The sequence below is a fragment of the Falco naumanni genome, chromosome 4, assembly GCF_017639655.2.
Source record: "Falco naumanni isolate bFalNau1 chromosome 4, bFalNau1.pat, whole genome shotgun sequence".
In the NCBI taxonomy this organism is placed as follows: Eukaryota; Metazoa; Chordata; class Aves; order Falconiformes; family Falconidae; genus Falco; species Falco naumanni.
In genome coordinates, this window is record NC_054057.1 from 19141862 (window position 1) to 19161949 (window position 20088).

Consider the following 20088-nt stretch of genomic DNA (forward strand, 5'->3'; position numbering starts at 1 on the left):
TCAAGTCTGGCAAGAAGTGATTCAGCAGCTCCCAAATGAGAAGCAAGTTATTCTCAAAGTATCCAGATGAACTTTCGAGAGCAGAAAAGGGATTCCTCTTACCTCTCAGTAATCTTCATAAACTACAAAAAAGTTGTGACGTGACTGTTTTTTCCATTTCCTTTCACTGGTTTCCATGAAGATTACTGCTAGCAGAATAAGGGGTGGGGGCTGGAAATCAGAGGAGCCCGAGTAGTAATGCTCCCTTAATAAAGCAAAACCACAAGTTTTATCTTGACTTATGTGGTCTAGCTGTCCCAGGGCAAGCTGAAAGATGATAGTCTTCATTAAAGAATTGCTCTGGCTGCACAAAGTGTCTTGGCTGCCCCAGAGACCTCTCTAGACGATAGCACGGAGGTGATATATTACAGAAAGAAAACCAGAGCTGCCTTCCCAACCATGAGGGGAACGACTACAGATTTCTACTTGCTTTCCTATGTCAGTCAGCAGTTTCTTCTCACGGTATGGCTCAAAAATCTGTTCCCTCCAACATCCACTTTTAAAAGCTCATGAGGAGAAAACAGGGTGCAGCACACAGGGATTATTTGCACCTACAGCCTCTGCAGCAGCACTACCTGGCATCCCAGCCCACTTGCAGGTCTCCCAGTGCAGTTGCTGGGCTGCCCCCCCATTGTTGCAGACACCCCCTTGCTCAGGCAGGGATGCCCCAGGCAGCTGTGGATACCTGCTGAACGGACCAAGCCCTCCAGGCTCACAGCTCTGTATCCTGCTGAGTACAGGAAGGGAAAGACCCGCTTACCGTGCTTCCTCGCTGCTGTCCGTAGCTGGAGACGGCCAATAAACGACATCAGCAAACCAAGACGATAGCGACAGTGCTTTGCTCCAGCATCAGCAGGTGGTTAGATCCAGGCGCAAGGGAGGGATCCCACTCGCCCCCTCTGAAGACGACTTCTGCCATTTTTACCAGGATATAGCGCACATTGCTAAAGATGAACGTTCGTGACAAGTTAGAAGCGAAAGAAGCTGCCAAGAGCAACAGCTGAGTAGCTCCTGGGAGAAGTAACCATGTGGCAACAGAAGGCAGGGGTGGTCAAAACCACAGCGCAGCGCTTCAGAAGCGCTCCGTTCCCGAGGTGTTGGTACGGGGAGCTCATTTCAGGAGGAGCGACACAGCAGATCCCGGTGTCTGAGGCTGGCTGTTGCGATGGCTGGCCACCAAACCCGCCAGCCACCCGGCAGAACAGGATACTCAACAGAACATGGCACGAAGCAGGCATGGGTTCTGGAGAAGGGAATAATTGCCTTGCTGAGCCTTAAGTGGTGTAAAGTCAGGAAACTGAGATCTTGGCAGTGGAGAAATGTAAACTGCATTAAGACAGAGCTGTAAACATTAAGGTCAGGCTGGCAGGAAACCCAAGAACTGTAAGCAAAAGCAACCCCAGCAGCTAGGCCTCTGGGAAAAGCATCTCCTTACCCTGGGCACCTAACACAGCCTGCCCTCACCACCCAAAGACAAATGAAGCTTGACAATGCAGCACAAATAGGGAGCTGAACCCACTGCATACTGGTTTGCTCCACACCTTCCACTTATTCCCAAAGCATGAGCTGGTAATCCAGCCCAGTTCTTCATTTCCTTATTGATTTATTCACACCGAAACCTTTAAAAGCATTAATATTTTAAGCCGTTTATATTTAAATCAGTTTGAGGAGTTCTTGAATCAATGAAGACAAAACCAGTCCTCAAACAATTCTGAATCTCTTCTTTATGCTTACTCTGGAAATTAGAAGGGAAAATGCAAATTGCCTCACACCTTGGGATGCCAAGCTGAGGAATGGTGAAGTATGGCCGTGAGGAGTACTCTGGTGGTGCAGCATCACCTGAACTCCAGCGGTCCAACACACGGCCACTCGAGCCAGAAGGGGCATCAGCCGGTCACTGACTGTTCAACAGGAAAACCGTGAAAACTGGAAGAACGACACCACTCCATCAAAACTTGGCACTCCGTATTTCATGCTGGCAGCAGTAATATTTGCATCCAGATACTTGGGATGCCGAACCCAAATTGTGGTCAGCCACATAAGCAACTCAATATGGGAATGTATTTTACATCAGAAGGAAGTCCCAAGTTTGCAGTCTTTATTTACTTTTCCATATATAATAATACAGATGCATTTTCCTATCTAGCTCTATATAGAAGTAGATATACCAAGAGCCCCATACGAACGTAGATGCTGGTTGCCCCTTCAGCAGGGCTGCTTGAAGCCACATGCCTGACAGGACCAGGATTATTTTCTTCTCCTCGCTACCCCTTTAACAGACCACCCACTACACCGAATTGAGATCTTCATTCTAAAACACAGCAGCAAAATTTCAAGACTCACGATTGCCTGAAGACTAGGCTATATTATTCTAACTACTGTTACAGAAACGTGCAGCAAACATATGGAACTGCTCTTTAACACCTCTTATTCTGTGCCTCAGTAGAGCAGGTAAAGTTTCGCAGCACCTCGTGAGGAAAACAAGACAAGTCTAGTACTGTCCACTGACATCTGGGTGCAACAGGCTTCTGACCAGCTAGCACACACACGAAACCTCTGCTGCATGTTCTGTTGAGTTGTGACACAAATACAGAGAAACTTAAGTAGCTATTTATTAGCGAGTAAAAGGAGTTTTGACTTTATAGAAATAACACACTTAAATTAAGATTTAGTCAGTGGAAGGAAAAAAATCCTGGCCTCTATCATAGTACCTCTTTAACTTACAGACTTCTACTAGCTACACAGCTACAAAGTTGCAAGCTGCACAGGTTCAGGCCTACTAATCTCTATTTATTTATTTATTTTATACCCCCTCCCCAGCTAGAGAGTGTAGAAAGTCTGAAAAAGAATTCTAATTTTTGGCAGACTCTTACTCTTCTGGTGCAGCCCAAACCCACCACAAAAAGCCAAAGCATTTAAGAAACAAGTTCAGAGGTGATAAAAGTCTTCCCAAGAGGACAATGCTCCATTTCAGAAAAGAACTCAGAACATTTGACTTCTATATGCTCTAAATTTTCATTCAAATACAAATGCTATGTTACAGTTATCTATGAGCCCTCATACAAAAGATCTAACACAAGCTTATACTAGTATCCTATTATCCTGAGTGTGTGAGAGCTTTGAGACTCAGAGTGGGGAGAAAGAAGGCAAGCATGATTAAAATAAGTTTCCTGATAAATAAATCTCTATTTCAGAGGGAACTAGAATGCTAAAGCACTAGCATGTCCACAGGCATTATATCTTGAGTTTTGACGAGTCTGAAAAGCAATACAGAATCTGCAGCTCCTGTCCTAGATGGTAACACTTGCCTGGTCTTTTCATTCTTCAATTTACAGAATTAAGTATTAAAATAAATTTACCAAGGGGGTGAGGGGCACATGCAGGCAGTGTACATCCTCTGTGATGTATCAAAATACCAGAATTTACAACTCTGTTCACTTGAAAGGGAAAGCTACATCCACTTACTGATAATCAGTAGCTTCTCTGAAAAATAGATAGCCAGTCTATTTGAAACGTATTATAAGGAGGCCTTTATACAGACTACTGAAAATGTCTTCAATTCTTCGGGAAGCTAGCTGAACAAATGTATTTCTGATAAGCATAACTCACGTGAAAGAAAAATGAACAGAAAGAGTGATAGCAGGAGTACTACAAAGTAAGACAAGGGACATGTCAGGAGGAAAAAAAAAAGAGACATTCTTCATCATTCTTTATCATTCCACAAGTAGACATAAAAAGTCGCCATCAATTTTTTAACAATGTACACTGTTACATTTATTAGAACTGACACAACTAAAAAGACAAGAGCCCCAGCCCTGCCCAGAAGCCCAACAGAAGTACCTAAAGAGGCTGCGGGAAAGGGATGCAGCACAGCGCCTGCGGATGCGGGGTGCCCTCTTCTGGGCCAGACAGACCAGTGTTTCGCAATTCACAGCCGCTGAAACCGGATTTTTTTAACAACTCCACAACGCATAGCTATTTTCTATACCTTAAACTAATTACTTGGACAAATCAAAGAGACGGGTCAATCAAGTCCGGACAGAAGAGAGAAAGTTCAGACATTTCCCAGAGAAGAACTTGGCTGTTCAACTCCTTCAAAATTCCTGACACAGCAGCGTGTTACATCACAACATTGTTTATTATGTGACTTTTTACAATACAAACAAAAATACAGAAATGCAGTATATGAATACAGCTAAATGCAAAATGGTGATGTTTTTCTTGAGGCCATATTCCCATTTCTAGTAAAATAAAGAAAGACTGCACACAGGTAGAAACAGGTTGGTAGTTAACTCCACAATTTTGCCTAGAAATGACCTATAAATGCGTTTTTCCTGCTACTTACCATAAAATGTAAAAAGGGAGTTAAAGGAAAGTTTTACTCACTGGTTCCTACCATATGAAAGAAGCTATATTCTATTTAGGAGGGCCAATATATGGAAAAATATCTAAATTAAATGTTATTACAAAAAATGAAGCAGTAATGAGATCCTTCTGGCTAAAGAAGTTACTAAATGAGAATAGCATATATTTAAAGAATCCAAAACATAAAAGGGTTGTTATAAAAAGCTTAGGTGCACTGTAAGCCTACAACTTTTGTTTTTCCATGTGTACTTTTAAACAATGGAAGTGTCAAAAATAGGGTCAACTGTGTTAGACTAAATTACATTATTGTATAATGCTGCACTGAAAGGAATTCCTGTATTATAACAGAGAAGCATTGTTTGCATCATATTATGGCAATTTATCCTCACTAAAAACAGTCTAGAGTCCTTGCATTTTTCAATATCCTGTAAACCGTCAAACCACCAGAACATGATTGTACAACAGTAAAATGTTTTCTTTTGCATTAAAATGACATCTGTTTTAAAAAAGGAAGAGGGAAAAAAAAAAAAAAAAAGGTACTTAGAGCTGTTATTTTTCCAAGTACACAACACCCTAGACAATTCAAGGCATCTCATTCTCCATCAAAATTAACAAAAATATGTCATGCTGTTAAATCCATTACTATGGATACAACTGGTGCAAAATTGGTCAAACGGATCCAACAAACACTGATGTCCAGGCTGGCGTATTGGCAACTAATACATAACTGGTGGTCAAAAAGATGCATTTAAAATATCTTCCCTTTCTTCTTATTCTTTTCCAAGGTCCTAAAATGATATATATAAAAAAGGCTGTTAAACAACGCGTACATGCTCTAATCTTTTTAAAGTAATGACTACTGTACATCTTTTAATATACATTTTATAAAAACTTTACTGGTTGCAGTACAACATATGAAATTTATTATGTACACAGTACCTGCACTACATGAAGTCAAGCAATGCATTTATCACTAGATTTCCCCTTCCAAGGGCTAGGAAAACTTAACACTTTCATTCTCAAAGCTTCAACTATTCATCCTTCAGAAATCTGATGCAATCTAGCTTTCAAACACAAACATTTTTTTTTGGATATGTATTTAGACTAGTTATGTATGGATACAGTGTTTTTGCAGACTAAAATCTGCTTCAGAAGTAATAATCTTCCCAATATTTCTAATACATGTTCCTTTGTAACTCAAAGCAGTTCCAGATTTTTCTTGGCTTTTAAGTGACATTTCCATCGTGGCCACCCAGCACTGACCATTATTACCACAGAAACTGCCTTTTAGCAGAAAGCTACCAAACATTTACTTTGAACTCCAGGACAAGACTTCAAATTACCTGGAAGAATTCTGTTGTTCCAAAATACGCTGTTGAGCTTCCCAGTTTGCTTTCTCATCCTCAAACTGGCGACGCTTTTCCTCTAATTCTTTGTGTTGTGCCTCCAAATTCTTTTTCATTTGCTCGTGGCGTCGCTGCAGCTATAGAAAAAGTTATGAACAGTCAGTAAGTGCAGAAAACACAGCAACTTCTGGAGCTGTAGTAACAAACATCAGTATGATACTAATGCAAGGAAATAGAGGATTATGTTTTCTCTTCAGAGAAAGTAACTCTTAGACCAAAACCTCTAAGGTTATAGGCACTGCCAATAACAGAAATAAAAGGGTATTAATCCCACAGCCTCATTTTATACTTAACAGAAAACACCCCAAATGCTGCCCAAGTTACAAGCAGGGAGCTGTAAGCAGCCACATATGGCAAACAAAAGGAAATTCAAGAATAATTCAGTATTTGCTGCAAATGTTAAGAAGCAAATTGCAGAGCATCTGAGTATCAGTAATGCATAAATTAGCATCTTTGACTTTGTGCAGGTGAAAAAAACCCCAAACATTGATTTCATCCTATAATATTAATATTTTTTTCAAACAGATCCCTAATATAGTTAAGTAGATTAATTTATTCACTAAAGAAATTATTATTGGTATTACTGAATACTAATAATACAAGTAACATACTAATAAGAATACATTGCCAGAACAGTGTAAGTCTCTTCTGCAAGTTGATGGGACAGATGACAATCAAATATGTTGTATGTGAGAATGGATCTGTGTGTATGTGCGAATCACTGTAAGTGATTCCTTTTGTGCGGTGTAACACGTTTCTGAATTGGGTTAAACAAAACTCCCTCTTTCTTTACTCTCTTGCAAATTCCTGTCTTACGCAAACCCTTCAAAACATATTTCCTTTTACAGATTTTTTTTTTAAATGCTTTATACTCAGCAGTGCTTATTGTCTACTTTTCTACATTTAGAGAAATACAACAGAAGTTTGAAGTCAAGAATGGTGAAGAAAAAAAAAAGCACTGCATGAACATTTAAAAACTAGCATCACAGGATGCACTCAGTCAAAAAGTCATGAAGTATTACATGCAAAACAAGATAGGTTTCTGTTTGGTTTTCATATTACAAGTGGAGTGTGAAGGCCAGAAATATAAATGGGTTCAAAAAGATGAAAGAGAGAAAATGAGGAAGGATAAATCCAGTGACTAATTAAACACAGTGATCCAGATAAAATGCTTAGCTTTAAAACCCTCAAATTGCTGAATGGTATATCTTAGCACTTATGCCCTTATCTATATGCTTCTTCAAAAGAAAAAAGTCGGGATTGATACTTTCTTTTTTCCTCTGATCCAGTATGTCTTGCCTCCTTATAATGCCTAGGCTGCCAAGCATTTCAACCATCCTTCCAAGTTCCCTCACTTTCCCTCAGATCTGGAGCCAAACTTTCCTTCAGGAACTTTGACAGTTTTGAACTTCTCTATTAGGCTTCTTATGGGAAGCTGCCTTTTCAAAATTTAAAATTAATTTTCCAGTTAAATATAATTTTACAATAGTCTCTTAGAAAGATCACTCTAGTTGCTTGAAGGCCATAAAAACAGTTTCACTGTGAGGACTTCACCTGGAGATGACATATTAAATTTATGTACATTCAAATGACATCAAAATGCTGACAACATATCCCTGTCTCTTCCTCAGTCTTGTAATTCTCATTTAGATGGTTTCTTACAGACATCATATCTAACTTGTAAAATGCTTTTTTTAATACGCAAAGCAAATTATCATTACTACATTAGCTTGTGTAAACCATTAAAGTCTGCAGAAGTTTTTAAAGCATGTGGAAGAAAACATGCATAAAATATTCCAAAGAAGAGGGAGAAAAAGAGGGTAAGAAAGTTAAGGAGTATTCTAACATACTGTGAAAATAAAATGAAAATGCATGAGAACATTAAAATTATGTTTTAAGTTTGGGCGTACACCATTTCAGCAAAGACAACAAGCTGAGAAAGAATAACTGTGTTGTCCTTAAACGTAAAATCTAACTATGGAATCAAATTATAGACAGAGGTTATGTTGCAAAGTCTTGGCAAAAGGAACCATCTCTACACTTGTTCAGCCTCAAGCATATTGGGGTTTAAGACACTTTGATTACCTCAGCCTCAGAGTCCTTCAGTTTCTGAACTTTTTCTTTGACTTTCATCTCAAACACCTGTTCCATTTCCATTTCCATTTTTTTCATTTTGGCTACATGCTCCCTCCTTTCCTCCTCCATCTGTGCCAACGGGCTCCTGCCATAAATCCAGAAAAAGAAGTTAGCTAGTTAGAACTTTTTTTCCCTGTCTGTTACATTAGGGCATCTGTAAAAAACAAGATAAAAATGCTGAAGCATTAAGATAAATAACACTGCTGTATGCACTGCTAGCTTAAATTCAATTTGCATTATTATATTAACTGTTTAGTTAAGCTTTCCTTCAAAAGACACTTTATATTTTCCTCCCCCACAATTGATTTACATTGCATTTAGGGTAACAGAACTCTTGAATTTATATCTTTAGGAGAACCTGGTAGTGGGAAGACAGGAAACCAAAAGTTACAAAAAAAAAAGTTAGCATCTTCCAAGTGATCTTCAGGCATCTTTCCTTTCCTTTCAAATATATACAAAAATCAATGGACATAATAAAAATTTTAAGAGCACTGTAGAAAAAGTGTCCCATTTCCTCTAAATCTTCACTGTTTAAAGTGAGTCCAAAGAGTAAGTTAACATTACAACTGTGTTGAACACTGTGGTCATGCTTTTGAAGAGATAGCGACTTTGCAAAAAACAGATTCAGGAACTGAATATCAGTACTGCACGGAAGTGTTAGCTGGAAGACTTTCCTTTAGAAAGCTATTGATAAATTTAATGTACATTATTTTTATAAATTAATTATTTTTTTAAAGTATACTTCACGATTATTCCTTTTCTGGGTTCTGAATTTTCAAAGCTGTATAAGCCTGCTATCTATGTTATGGCGATACAGATTTTAAATAGCAAGTTTCACACTAAATATCTGATAAAACAGGATGATTTTCATCTAGTGATGATTGCTACATAGAGTCATTAAGATTTTTCTATTGTTCAACAACGTAATCAAAACAAATCACTGGCCTCCTTTTTAGATTTTGAGTATGTATGGCTTAAAGTGACACAGCTTTAACTATCATGTTGTTAACAATGAAGAATTTAATATATCTGGAACTGTTATGGTCAACCAGCAGAGGGTATCTACGGCAATGTCAGCAAAAAGTCACTCAGACCAGCAAATTGTAGAGGTAGCAAGCCTAAGCCCTATCAAAAGTAATTTTGTTTTCATTTTAAAAAAACAAAACAACCAACCAACCAAATATTAAAAAAAACCCTAAAACACCCCTGTTCTGTTCTGATTCAAATAATGTAGAAAAAGCATTCTAAAAGGAGAAAAGAATTACTAACTTTCAGTGATGATTGAGACAATTAGCAATGCCTATTTTGATTCAGCATTTGCTACTCATTCTTAAAGGAACAGAGATGAGATATCAAACATAGTTAAGATCTGGTTTGACTGTTAATGGCTCATTTTACCCTTCCTGCTTGCCCATTTTCACCAACTAACCATACAGTGAGAGTAACTGATGTCACATCAACTCAAGACCATATGGACTTTTTCCTCAAACACCAGTATTTTAAAGGTGACAACTGGTGGGGGGCAAGGAGGAGGAAGAAAAAAAAAAAAAAAGGCATTTCCATTTCAAAAAAGAATTAATTTGAATCTGAACGAATAGTTGCAAAGCTTGGACAGGTAAGTAAAATGCTGTATAATATATGGAACTGAAACTGACCCTCAGTCTAATGTTTACTTTAGCCCTTTAGCAACTTTTGTCAAGGAACATAAATAATGGTTAAACCCAGGTGAAAGTACACTAATACACTAAAATAAGAAGAAAATGAAGGAAGAGGTGAGTAGCAGTACTTGTGGAAACTAACCAGCTGTCAAAACAAGACTATTTTCTTGTTGTTACCTTTTAAAGTGTACAAGTTCTCAAATGTATCTGCTCTTCAAAAATTAACCTAGGAAGTAGATCTGAATAGTGAGGAATTATTGCTGCAGTTTCTACAGAGTTGAAAAGGGAGCAGAACTGTCCTTCTGTTGACAAACTAATAATCTAATGGGGATGTCACGCCAGCTGTATTGCAGCTGTATATTCATTCAGTGGTAAAAATCAGTCTGCACAGAAAATCTGATAAACTAACAAGCAAGCATTTACAGCCCAGAGCTTTACAACAGAGGTCACAACTGGTTTTGTTAGGTCGTCAGTATGTGACATGGGTAAAAGCACATCATTTTGTAATTCAGGATACAACTATACAAGGGACTTGAACAAAAAGAGAGCTGAGGGAAGACCACCGAAGACATAACACATTTAATAGCAGGATGCATGTTAAAACAGCCCTCAAAGTTAATCGGCAAAAATTAAAAATTATTCTAGATATGTGCAACGTGGAACCTCTGCGAGCCAGTAATACGATAAAACCATGGAAAAAGATTAAAGTAACTAATTTCCCAATCCAATGAAGTGCTGTAAATCTACAGATAATGATGAACCTATGGATAGAAACTGGGGGGATTTCCTAATTTATGCACTTCTGCTTGAAGTTTGACCAAATTTGTTTGAGGCTTAGCCAAAAAGTTTCTAAAAGAGAATGGGTTTTTTACAGATATATCTGTCACTGAAAGTATTTCTAAATTCCTACAGTTTACACTAGCACAGCTTTAAAACAACAACAACAAAAAAAAACTGCTAGGGAAAAAACCAATGCTAAGAACGGGATGACAGGAAACTTTTAAATTTGAAACATTAAACAGTGAAACTCTTTTTTGTTTTTATAAAATTTTTGTCTTTAAGTTTTTTGGAAAAATTTAAATGACCACTTACATGCCTTCAACTGTGTCAAATCTAAAAAACAAAAAATACAGAGGCTTAGCTTAGCATGCTTAAATAAAACCACAAAATCAAAAAGCAGTAATTAAAAAAGTAAAATCATTATTAATAGATTCCTAAAGCTAATTATGTGCTCCCCCAAAAGCAAATTTTTCACAGTAAAAGGAAAGACTTAAAGCTTGTTATATTATGTGAAATTCAGTTAGTAAATCACTATACCGTGTCAATATTAAGGCAGGTTTGATGTGCAGACATTTTCAGGAATACCTTCCCTAGAATATGCATGCTCTTAAAGTGATTTTTAAATATTTTAGTCACATGAACAACCGCTTGCTCTAAACAAATTTTCGGATACCAATGCCATATCGAGGCTTCTGTGTTCATTTAAAAATTGTCACCTAGCAAAGGACACTGTATGAAACCCCCAGGCATGTTCTTGTGCTACAAAAAGAGCACTTGACGTCCGTGGCCAGCAGAGGTCCCGCCGGGGCTGAGCTCAGCTCTGCGGAAGGCTTGCTGCAATGTCACCGCCCCGGAGCGCGATGCTCAACCCGGCCATGCCTGGCGTTGGTACTTCACTAACACCAGGAGCGGGGGCGGGGGAAGGCTGAAAACAAGATGCTCACATTCAGTCTCACCACAGATTAAGGTGGGCTTAATAACAATTAGAACCGCTCCACACAATTCTCTAAGAATACAGGGAAAGGGAGTTAGAAGCTGTCTAAGCTAAGTGATTAGAACGACCTGTGAGTTGTGTATTTTTTTACCGGGTGACAGACAGGTTATTGGACAGAGCGGTAGATGGATAAGGCTCATTTTACAGCGTACGATACGACTTTCAATAAAGTAAGGTTTTACTTTTAAACTGACTGAAGATAGCAGCTTCATACAGCAAATGGAAAAGATTTTTCACATTAAAAATTTTAAATTTCAGAGCGAATGCCAATTTTCTCACACATCACACAGTACACACGTGTGAAATTACAATTACCACAGAGTTTGAAGAGACAAGTTATCCATATATGTGAAGACTACCCTTGCCATTTGATTTTTCTAATGTTGAAAATTTGAAGAAATCAGACGCTAAACCTAAAATACAAAAAGGCTACATAATCACCGAAAATACATGCTTTGGATTGCTCTTTGGTCAACGAGTTACTTGTAGAACAGTCATTTAGAGTTTCACCAAACCAAAGGAGACAAATCAGAGAAAATTATCAACTGCACAGAAGAAATTGTTTCAATTCATCTGCCCAGCATTAGTAAAACTTGTAGCACGTACTTCTGGTTTTTTTCACATTTGCATGTTAACAGTATGAAAAACAAAGATCTGCGAAGATCATAAAAATACAGCTGTTTTAAAGGTGCAAAAAGTCAGTCCAGTCTCCAACAGCTGCCAGTAGGAGATACTTTTGGAGAAGCGCAAAAACCGCTGCATGTACACCTCTTAAGTCTAACCACCCATCTTAGAGAACAGCAGTGAAGTAGTTTCCAGAGCCAGAGGTTGTGTCCGTGCTTAACAGTATGCTTGCAATACCAGCAGACAGCATCAGAGCACGTCTCCATTCTCATATGGAGATACAGGATCTGCCTCTTGTGAAAGAATCAGATTTCCAGAGGACAAATATTGCTCCATTTGAGAGACAGATGCTTCTTTCAAAAGGCAAGCAGGCAAGCATAAATCTCCTAAGGGGATGCATGGATAAACTGTTAATATCTGTTCGCCCCCCTTTCAATTAATTCCCAGGAAGCCATATCGTTATTAGGAAAATTCTTTCTATGCTGCTTCAACTATGCTGGATTCAACACAATGAGAACACACTGAAGCCAAAAAAGCATGTTAAAGCTTAAAAAACAATGCTGCAACTCAACATTCGGATAAGGTAACAAGGCAAGAATAGCATCAGCTGCTTCATAACCAATATACGCATTTAAGAATTTTACTTAAGTCACCCTGTGTTTGAAGGAACAAATTAAGGAAAGGTTCAAAATATTTCTTACAAGTTTGCAATAGATTTTGCTATCTTTCAAATGGCTGAATCAAACAAACTGCAATCATTTACCAATTCTTCTCTTGAACAAAAGAAAACCTGATGGCTAAAAGCACCAGTTGTATTTATTCCCCTCCAAGATGCAGTACTGCAGTGTTCTGAGAGACATTTCTTATAGAGAAAATTGTTCCAAAAGGCACGTTTGCCTAGAAATATTCAGATGGGACAGCATAGGGATCTGAGATGGCAGGAGATGCAAAAATAAGCATTGCTTCAGAAAGCACAGGAATTCCAGACCCTCTTAGCGTAAATTCTAGCTAAAAAGAAAATCTCAGCAAAGCTATCAGCAACTGACTGAGAAGGGCAAATGAAGGACACAAAAAGAGTTTTGAAACATTCTAATAGATACATTTATACAGAAATGCATCTTGTTATGATTGCAATATGGGAATAAAAAATAGAAATAAAAAAATCACTGGTTTATTCTTTTACAGAAAAATTCAGCATAACCAGTCCTTAACCGGGGATTAAGTAACAGACCAAGATTGTAGGTGCAAACTAATACAAACAGCACAAACCAAAAGATGGTGAAAGTGTTATCACTAAAATTCAGATTTTTTTCAAAATCTAAGGAAAACATACTAAGGTTTGGAAAGGTATAAAAACATAGTATTAAACAACACAAAAAAATAAGAACTAAACAACTTAATTTGATATCCATGGAAAAGTTTCACTTTTCAGTACAGTAATAGCAAATAATAATACACTAAACAGTATAGCAATAGCAAGTCAGAAGTCCTGGAGGAAATGCAGAATTTTCTTTTCTGTGCTACTAGTAATACACTATCACCTCAGCAAAGAGAAAGTTAGCTCCAGATCTTGCACTCAAGTAATTTTCTTCTCTGACGTGCCCACTTACACTGTTTTGTTCTCAAACATGGGAACTACCTTACATCCCCCCCCATCCCCAATTTTTCCACAGCAACTACCTCATCTAGTAATTTTAGTTCTTATGATTCCTCCTCTCCCTCCCATTAACACTGTACCGTTACAAGGAACGGTGTGGCTTGAGAAATGTTTCTCATACTTGCTGTAAGCATTCAGAACCCTCGAGACAACTCAGGGACAATATGACGACAACAAACATGACAGTAAGAAGAAGGAACCACTGTGTTATGGATACACGTATTGGAAAGCTACTCTTTTTAAGACTTGACCTCACTAAAACCTTACCTAAATTTACATACACATTCGAAGAGTTGATATAACTGACATATACTACTGTATTTTTTGTCAACATCTCGTGTAGGCTCACACTAGACGGAATTAAGTCATGTCCGCTTAAATCATTCCCTCACGGCCACTTTCAAAGCATTAAGGTAGCACAGAATAGACGCTCCTTTAATGAAAAATGGCTTTGTAGCTGTCAAATGGATGGGAATAGCAGATATTTCCATCTAGTTTCAGAGATGTTTTTCAGGAAGAACAGCTGTAATTTGGCATGTCATTAGTTGAACAGAATAGTACCCTATATTTTGGTTGAGAAATTTGTATTTAAATCTAGTACAAATAAAAGAAATAGGAGTATCACTAATTATTAATTATTTAATCAGTAATTATTGTTGATACAGAAGAAAAATACTTAAGAGTGAGGCTATTCTCAAACAGCATTATACAATGCAGAATAAAGTAGAGCCTACTTTTAAATCTTCCAGTAACTTCATGAGGCTGGCAAACAACTTGCTGTCAGAGGTAATTAAAATGATATATTAGGGTTAAAAAAACAACAAACCAACTGCAACAAAAGACAAAAACCCTCCTTCACTGCAACTCTCCTCTCACAGAAGATAAAGACGTTGCAATAATTTCCCTGCCATGATAAGCAACCGTAGAAGTAGCCAGGGCAGTGTTTCAAAGATGACAGCAGCAGATCTGGATTTTCAAAATTTCAAAAAAAAATTTAATCCTTTCTTCTCAAAAATGTCCCTGACACAAAGTATTGAGCATTCACGCCAAAAGAACCAACAATCCCGAAAGTATATAAACCAAAATAGAAACACTGATGCACAAAAACTTTGCAATAAGTGCCAGTGAAATAAAACTCAAACAAAAATAGTAAATGTTAGATTCAGTCCTGAAGAGAACTCTTACTAAAATCCAGTTATTTAACATGTTCAGTTAAACTAATGTAAACATTACTGAAATAGAAAAAAAAAAATCAGAAGTAAACAAGATGTATACAGTGTAAAGACCAGAACCACAGTGAAGAGGCAACTGATGGGAGGATAAATAAAAACAAAACCACTCCCCACAGAAAAAAAACCAAAGCCAGAAACCCCACCACACATACACAAAACCAATGAAACAAAAACCAGAGCAAAAAGACTAAAGCACAATACAACCTTAACAAGAACTTACTTTGTTAGCTGCCCTTTATTTTTGTTGTTGTCAACACCATTGTATGTAACAGCTGCCAGTTTTCTGCTTCTGTAGTTCTCATAATGTACGTTATTAGTGACATCCTTCAGGTCCTGCATATGAGTTCTGTCAATAATTGCAATTTATCAGCTTAGTGCACAAATACAAAATACTACCTGAAAAATCAGTCCATGGTAATTTTGCAGATTTACTTAATTTTATAATTATATCCCTTCATTAATGTCCCACTCCCCACAATGTTTCTTTCTTCCACATAAATTACAGCTGTCAAGACAGCAAAGTCACAGAAATACCAGGTTATTCTGCAATGAACTATCTCAAGTTTGCATCATTCTAGACCTTAATTTACAGGACTCATCTTTGGAAAATTTGACTTCTGTGGATAAACTTGCAAATTTGGAGAACAGGTATGAAAAGTGTGTATTACTACTGGAGTAGGTCTGCCAAAGCACATCAGGCAAGAAACAAACAAACAAAACTTCCTAGTTCCTATCTTTTAAGTCTGCAAAAGCTAAATGTAAAGTTCAAGACTAAGTTACAAGCACTCATTTCCCATGATAATTTTCCATTGTCAGCCTGGAGAAAAGCAAAGCTTAATGATCAAACTAAGACTTGTTATAGCAGATGTCACTTACTGAACTGCTGTTAAGTATAGGACTCAGTGCCTAACACAACGAAGCACAAGCAGTCTTGCTCTAGACAACTGCAGCACTGACATTTTTGTTTTAAAAAAATACCTACAACTACGTACACATCAGCACTAACAAAGAACTCTGGTTCCTATGGTTTAATCACAATTTTCAAGAATAAGTAATCAGAAAGCAGAGAACTATTTAAAAAAATATCACCACCACCACTGCTTGCTAAATATGTGGTTAAACAAGATATCACGAAGGGTAAGATATTGTTCACAATTAAAAATATAGGGATTGATATCAACTCACTAGCTCAAATCCTTTATCCTCCAATATATGACTTCCAATCTCCTGGACATACCAGAAAACTTCATGTTACCCCCACAGGTTACTTACCTTATCAACATGTTCCTCAGAATTGTGAAATCACAGTGTTCACCATTTTCAACTGCAAAGAGGTAAATTTTTGTTGAGATGCCAACCAAAATACGTGCCCTACATAGAGGTAAGGCTTTTAGATGTCACCCAACTCCTACATTCATTCCAACAACAGATCACTTCCCGCCTTTCCTTACTCAAACAGTACGCGTATTAACAGTAGGACAGCATTAGCAATACATCAATATATCCTACCAGCAGAGTTCCTGTGCTTCCCTAAGCCATATGACAAACCGTACTCCATACAGCAAAAAAGCTACTGCAACAGAAGCACAGTTTTGCCAGTTTAAGTAACTGCATGGTCCTTTGGAAGCCCTGCCAGCACAGTTGTATAAGGATCAGGCACTAACCAAAGACCCCAGTCTAAATACAGGTATATCCGAAACCTTTAGAAGACAGACAAGGCAATCTATTTCTCCCTGCCCCACCAAATGAGTTGCCAAGAGTCTTAATTTTTATGTGGATTTAGTCCTTTATTACCTAAGCAAAGGAAGGCTGTATATTTTATTTGATGCATAGGCCTACAGGCCAAAAGAGCACATTGGCAGCTGTCATTAGATGTCACCTACTCCATTGTGCCTATCATCCCATTACTGTAGAAGAGGCTGGTACTGAGTGGCATTTTCCAATACATAATGAATTAACACTGGAGAAAAATGCACATCCCTGAACTCTCTGGCATGCAGACAGAGAAGGCAACACACAAAGCTCTTGGCACACGCAAAAGAAAGGCACAAGACAGGTTCCAATATGCCCCTGAAGCAGAGATGGACGTTTTTGTGGGAAGGAAGAAGGAAAACAGGATGAAGGAATTAAAATAACCCAGGTTCAGTGAATCCTACAGAAAAATGAAGCACATATTCTCCCTGTGTGTTCAGCTTGTATCTGCACTCCTGCATTATTTTATCCCATGGTTTTACACAAACTGTTAAGTGGTGCTGTTCAAGATAGTACATGAAGTCATACTCTCAAAAAAGTATCATCTCTGACTATTCTGTCCTTAGCTGGCAGACTCAAAGCCATTTAGAGGCTCCTTTTCGTTAGGCTAGTTCTTCCCTTCCAAAAATTATACAATCAATGAGTGTAAAACACAAAGTTTGTTTTAAAATGAAGAAAAGCAGCAGCATTTTGTACATCTCCAAATGCTAATGCAATAGCCTTAAATAAAGCTGGATCCTCTCTGGTGCAGCTGGTTTTTACTTTCTGCCAAACCTCATTTCCTGCCAGACATGCACTTCAAAGTGCTACAGCATTTCTCTCTAAAGTATTGGTCCATACTCTGCCTGTTGGTTGGATTTTTTTGGGTCTATTTTACACTGCATCAGATGTACAGTCCCTTGTTCTTGGAAGGCAGAAATAGCAAGAAAAAAAAAAAAACTTCCCTTTATTCAATACATGCACACTGTAAGGAAAAAGTTCAATGATCATGCAAAACCAGTTTAATAGTGAGTTTCACTATACAGCATGGTGCAAGGTATGCCATGTGCCATTTTGAAATAAGTGAATAGTATTAAAGCACAGGCAATGGCTGCCTGCAGAACATACAGTTATCTTCAAGCTTCTGTAACAGTGGAAAGTAAATTTAAAATGAGTAATAATAATTTAAGCAAACCCACACCACCAAACATGGAAAAAAAACAACTATCAAAAGTATTCAATTAATTACCAGGTACCTTCCTGTTGCTACACTCCAGCAATTAAGACTCAGATGTTTGGGGAAAAAAACAAATTCTTCCAGACACTTTAAATAGTCAAGCTGATCAAATTAACATTTATAATGCGAATACTTTAGAAAGAGGAATCAAAAAATATGTAGGTTTTGCATGAAGAAAATTAAAATAAGAATGCTAACAAACTGTTGTAATCTAAGTCTCATTGTTAACTGCAGTTAAGTTACTACAGGTTTTACAATTCCCCACTGAGGCTTTAACAGGAATCTGTTTGCAAAGTTACACGTTGCTGAACCTTTACCTTGTTCCAAGTCTGTCACAACAATAAATGTATATTCAATAATTTCCAGACCAAAGCACATTGAAATTAAGCACATCAAACATTTCAAATACAGACTAATGTCTAGTAAGTTTGAAATAGATAACAAAAAAAATCATGAGAAAGCCTTACCTTCTGCAACACCCCATGGGTACTGCCTTCCTCTAACTCTCTTGCCATTGACTTCAATGATCGTATTACTACCTACCACAGCAAGAGGTAAACGGTCCTACAAGATAAAGTATTACTTTAAAAAACCAAAATTTCTATTGCCAAAAGATACTGAAAGCATGCCCATGTATAAACTTGATGTAAGCTAGTTTGGCACTATAACACAGCTTACCCGAAGTGCAATAATTATGTTTACTGACCTCTGCCTAGTGATATGACAAATATACACATACACATCTCTCAAATTCCTTACACTGTTGTATTCTGTAAATCTAGTTAAGAAACAGACATTACTGTTATTTAGTAAACTAAGCAGCAGGCAAACCATTTCCTATTTACTCAACTGCACAGTAATTATTTACCAATTCATATCCTCACCGGCTACAAGGCCTGTTACTTTGACTGGGTCTTGTACCCAGTTTTTCAAAGGTTTGGCAAAGAACTACTTGAAATTCTTGTTTTCAGCTGAATCAAAAATCTCTTCAGTGTAACAAGCAACAAAGGAGCCAAGAGCAGCATCACGCTGCTGAAAGGAACAGTGTACAAAGATAAGTATTTTTTACTTTTGTCCTTGATTTTATTCTGCTCTTCTCCTTTAGGCTTAGCCCCAGAATATCTTTCAGTTTATCCTAGGTGACTTCCACAGTAACAAAAAAATTTGAAAGCCTTTATAGGCTGTTAAAGATACTGAACAAACAGAAGCAAGGCTCAAGAAACATATACAAGATGGACTCCAACATAGAAGAACATACCAAAACCACAAGTAAACAAAGAAAAAGCCTTTCAACAGCCTGACAGTCCTTTTGATTTTCTTTAGTCATTTGTCTCTATTAAGGTTCAGTATATCAATTAGTCAGACAGCTATTAACTGTAATACAGACACACTGTGCCACTGCACACCTCTGCCTGAAAGACAGCTCTTGCCTCCTTCAAAGCTCAGAATCAAACAAAATGTGGTAGGTGGAGAAAAGTCAAATAGGGATGAAATAAAAAGAAAGTGGTCTTAAGAGTTTATTAAATGAACATGTGAACTAGTGCTCTCATTCTGAAGTTTAGCCATTAAAGGACTTATGTCATCTAAGAGTGTCATTCATTGCCTCTGCTGAGGAGCAGTGACTCTTAGAACAGGTTTATATCTGATTTTTATCTTCTAAACATTTTGGTGGGCTCTTCAGTAATGACAAAAAGCTTCTACCGTTCTACCACACCCCCCTCCAGTAAGCAGTTTTTCAAAAGAGAATTATTTACCTTTATCTTTTTAACAATCTTATTTTCTTCTTCATCATCTGTTTCTGGAAATTCATATATTTTAATTTTGTGTTCTTGGATTTCTTTCATTATCTAAAAACAAAAATGTTATTTGTTTGAGGAATTCATACTTTGCAGTAACCCTGTTTCTTGCTGCAATCTGATTCTCCCTCCTTTTGTTTGATATGAAAGACCCTTGCATATTAAGGTGACTGAGTTATATCACAAAACTTGCACATGTTTAACACCATCAGGTGACCCCAAGGGATTTATTGGCATGACTACCTCTCCTTAACCAGGGGAAGACAGGATCAGAGCCAGAGCCCCACAGCTAGCAGAACACTATCCATCAATACAGCAAAAATGAACATCAGTTTCCTGCAGCAGGGCAAACAGACATTTACACTAATGGGAATTCTACCTGCACACAGAAAACCTAATACAATACAGCTTAAATTCTCTAGCTAGCTGTGCA

At 37.6% G+C, this 20088-nt stretch overlaps 1 protein-coding gene across 4 annotated transcripts in view; it reads right to left on the reverse strand.

Moving 5' to 3' along the window:
• Positions 1-4158: 4158 nt before the first annotated feature.
• Positions 4159-20088, reverse strand: part of SEPTIN7 (septin 7) — an 80663-nt gene continuing 64733 nt past the window's right edge. For 3 of the 4 annotated variants that reach the window (XM_040590201.1, XM_040590203.1, XM_040590205.1), the window contains 8 exons: positions 19614-19706; positions 18327-18423; positions 16164-16215; positions 15112-15237; positions 10697-10717; positions 7896-8031; positions 5748-5887; positions 4159-5192 (listed from right to left, as the gene is read on the reverse strand). In XM_040590201.1, the coding sequence (XP_040446135.1) occupies positions 5153-5192; positions 5748-5887; positions 7896-8031; positions 10697-10717; positions 15112-15237; positions 16164-16215; positions 18327-18423; positions 19614-19706 (705 nt within the window). In that variant the 3' untranslated portion in view covers positions 4159-5152. The remainder of the gene's footprint in view (positions 5193-5747; positions 5888-7895; positions 8032-10696; positions 10718-15111; positions 15238-16163; positions 16216-18326; positions 18424-19613; positions 19707-20088) is intronic. The other variant, XM_040590204.1, reaches the window with a different exon arrangement.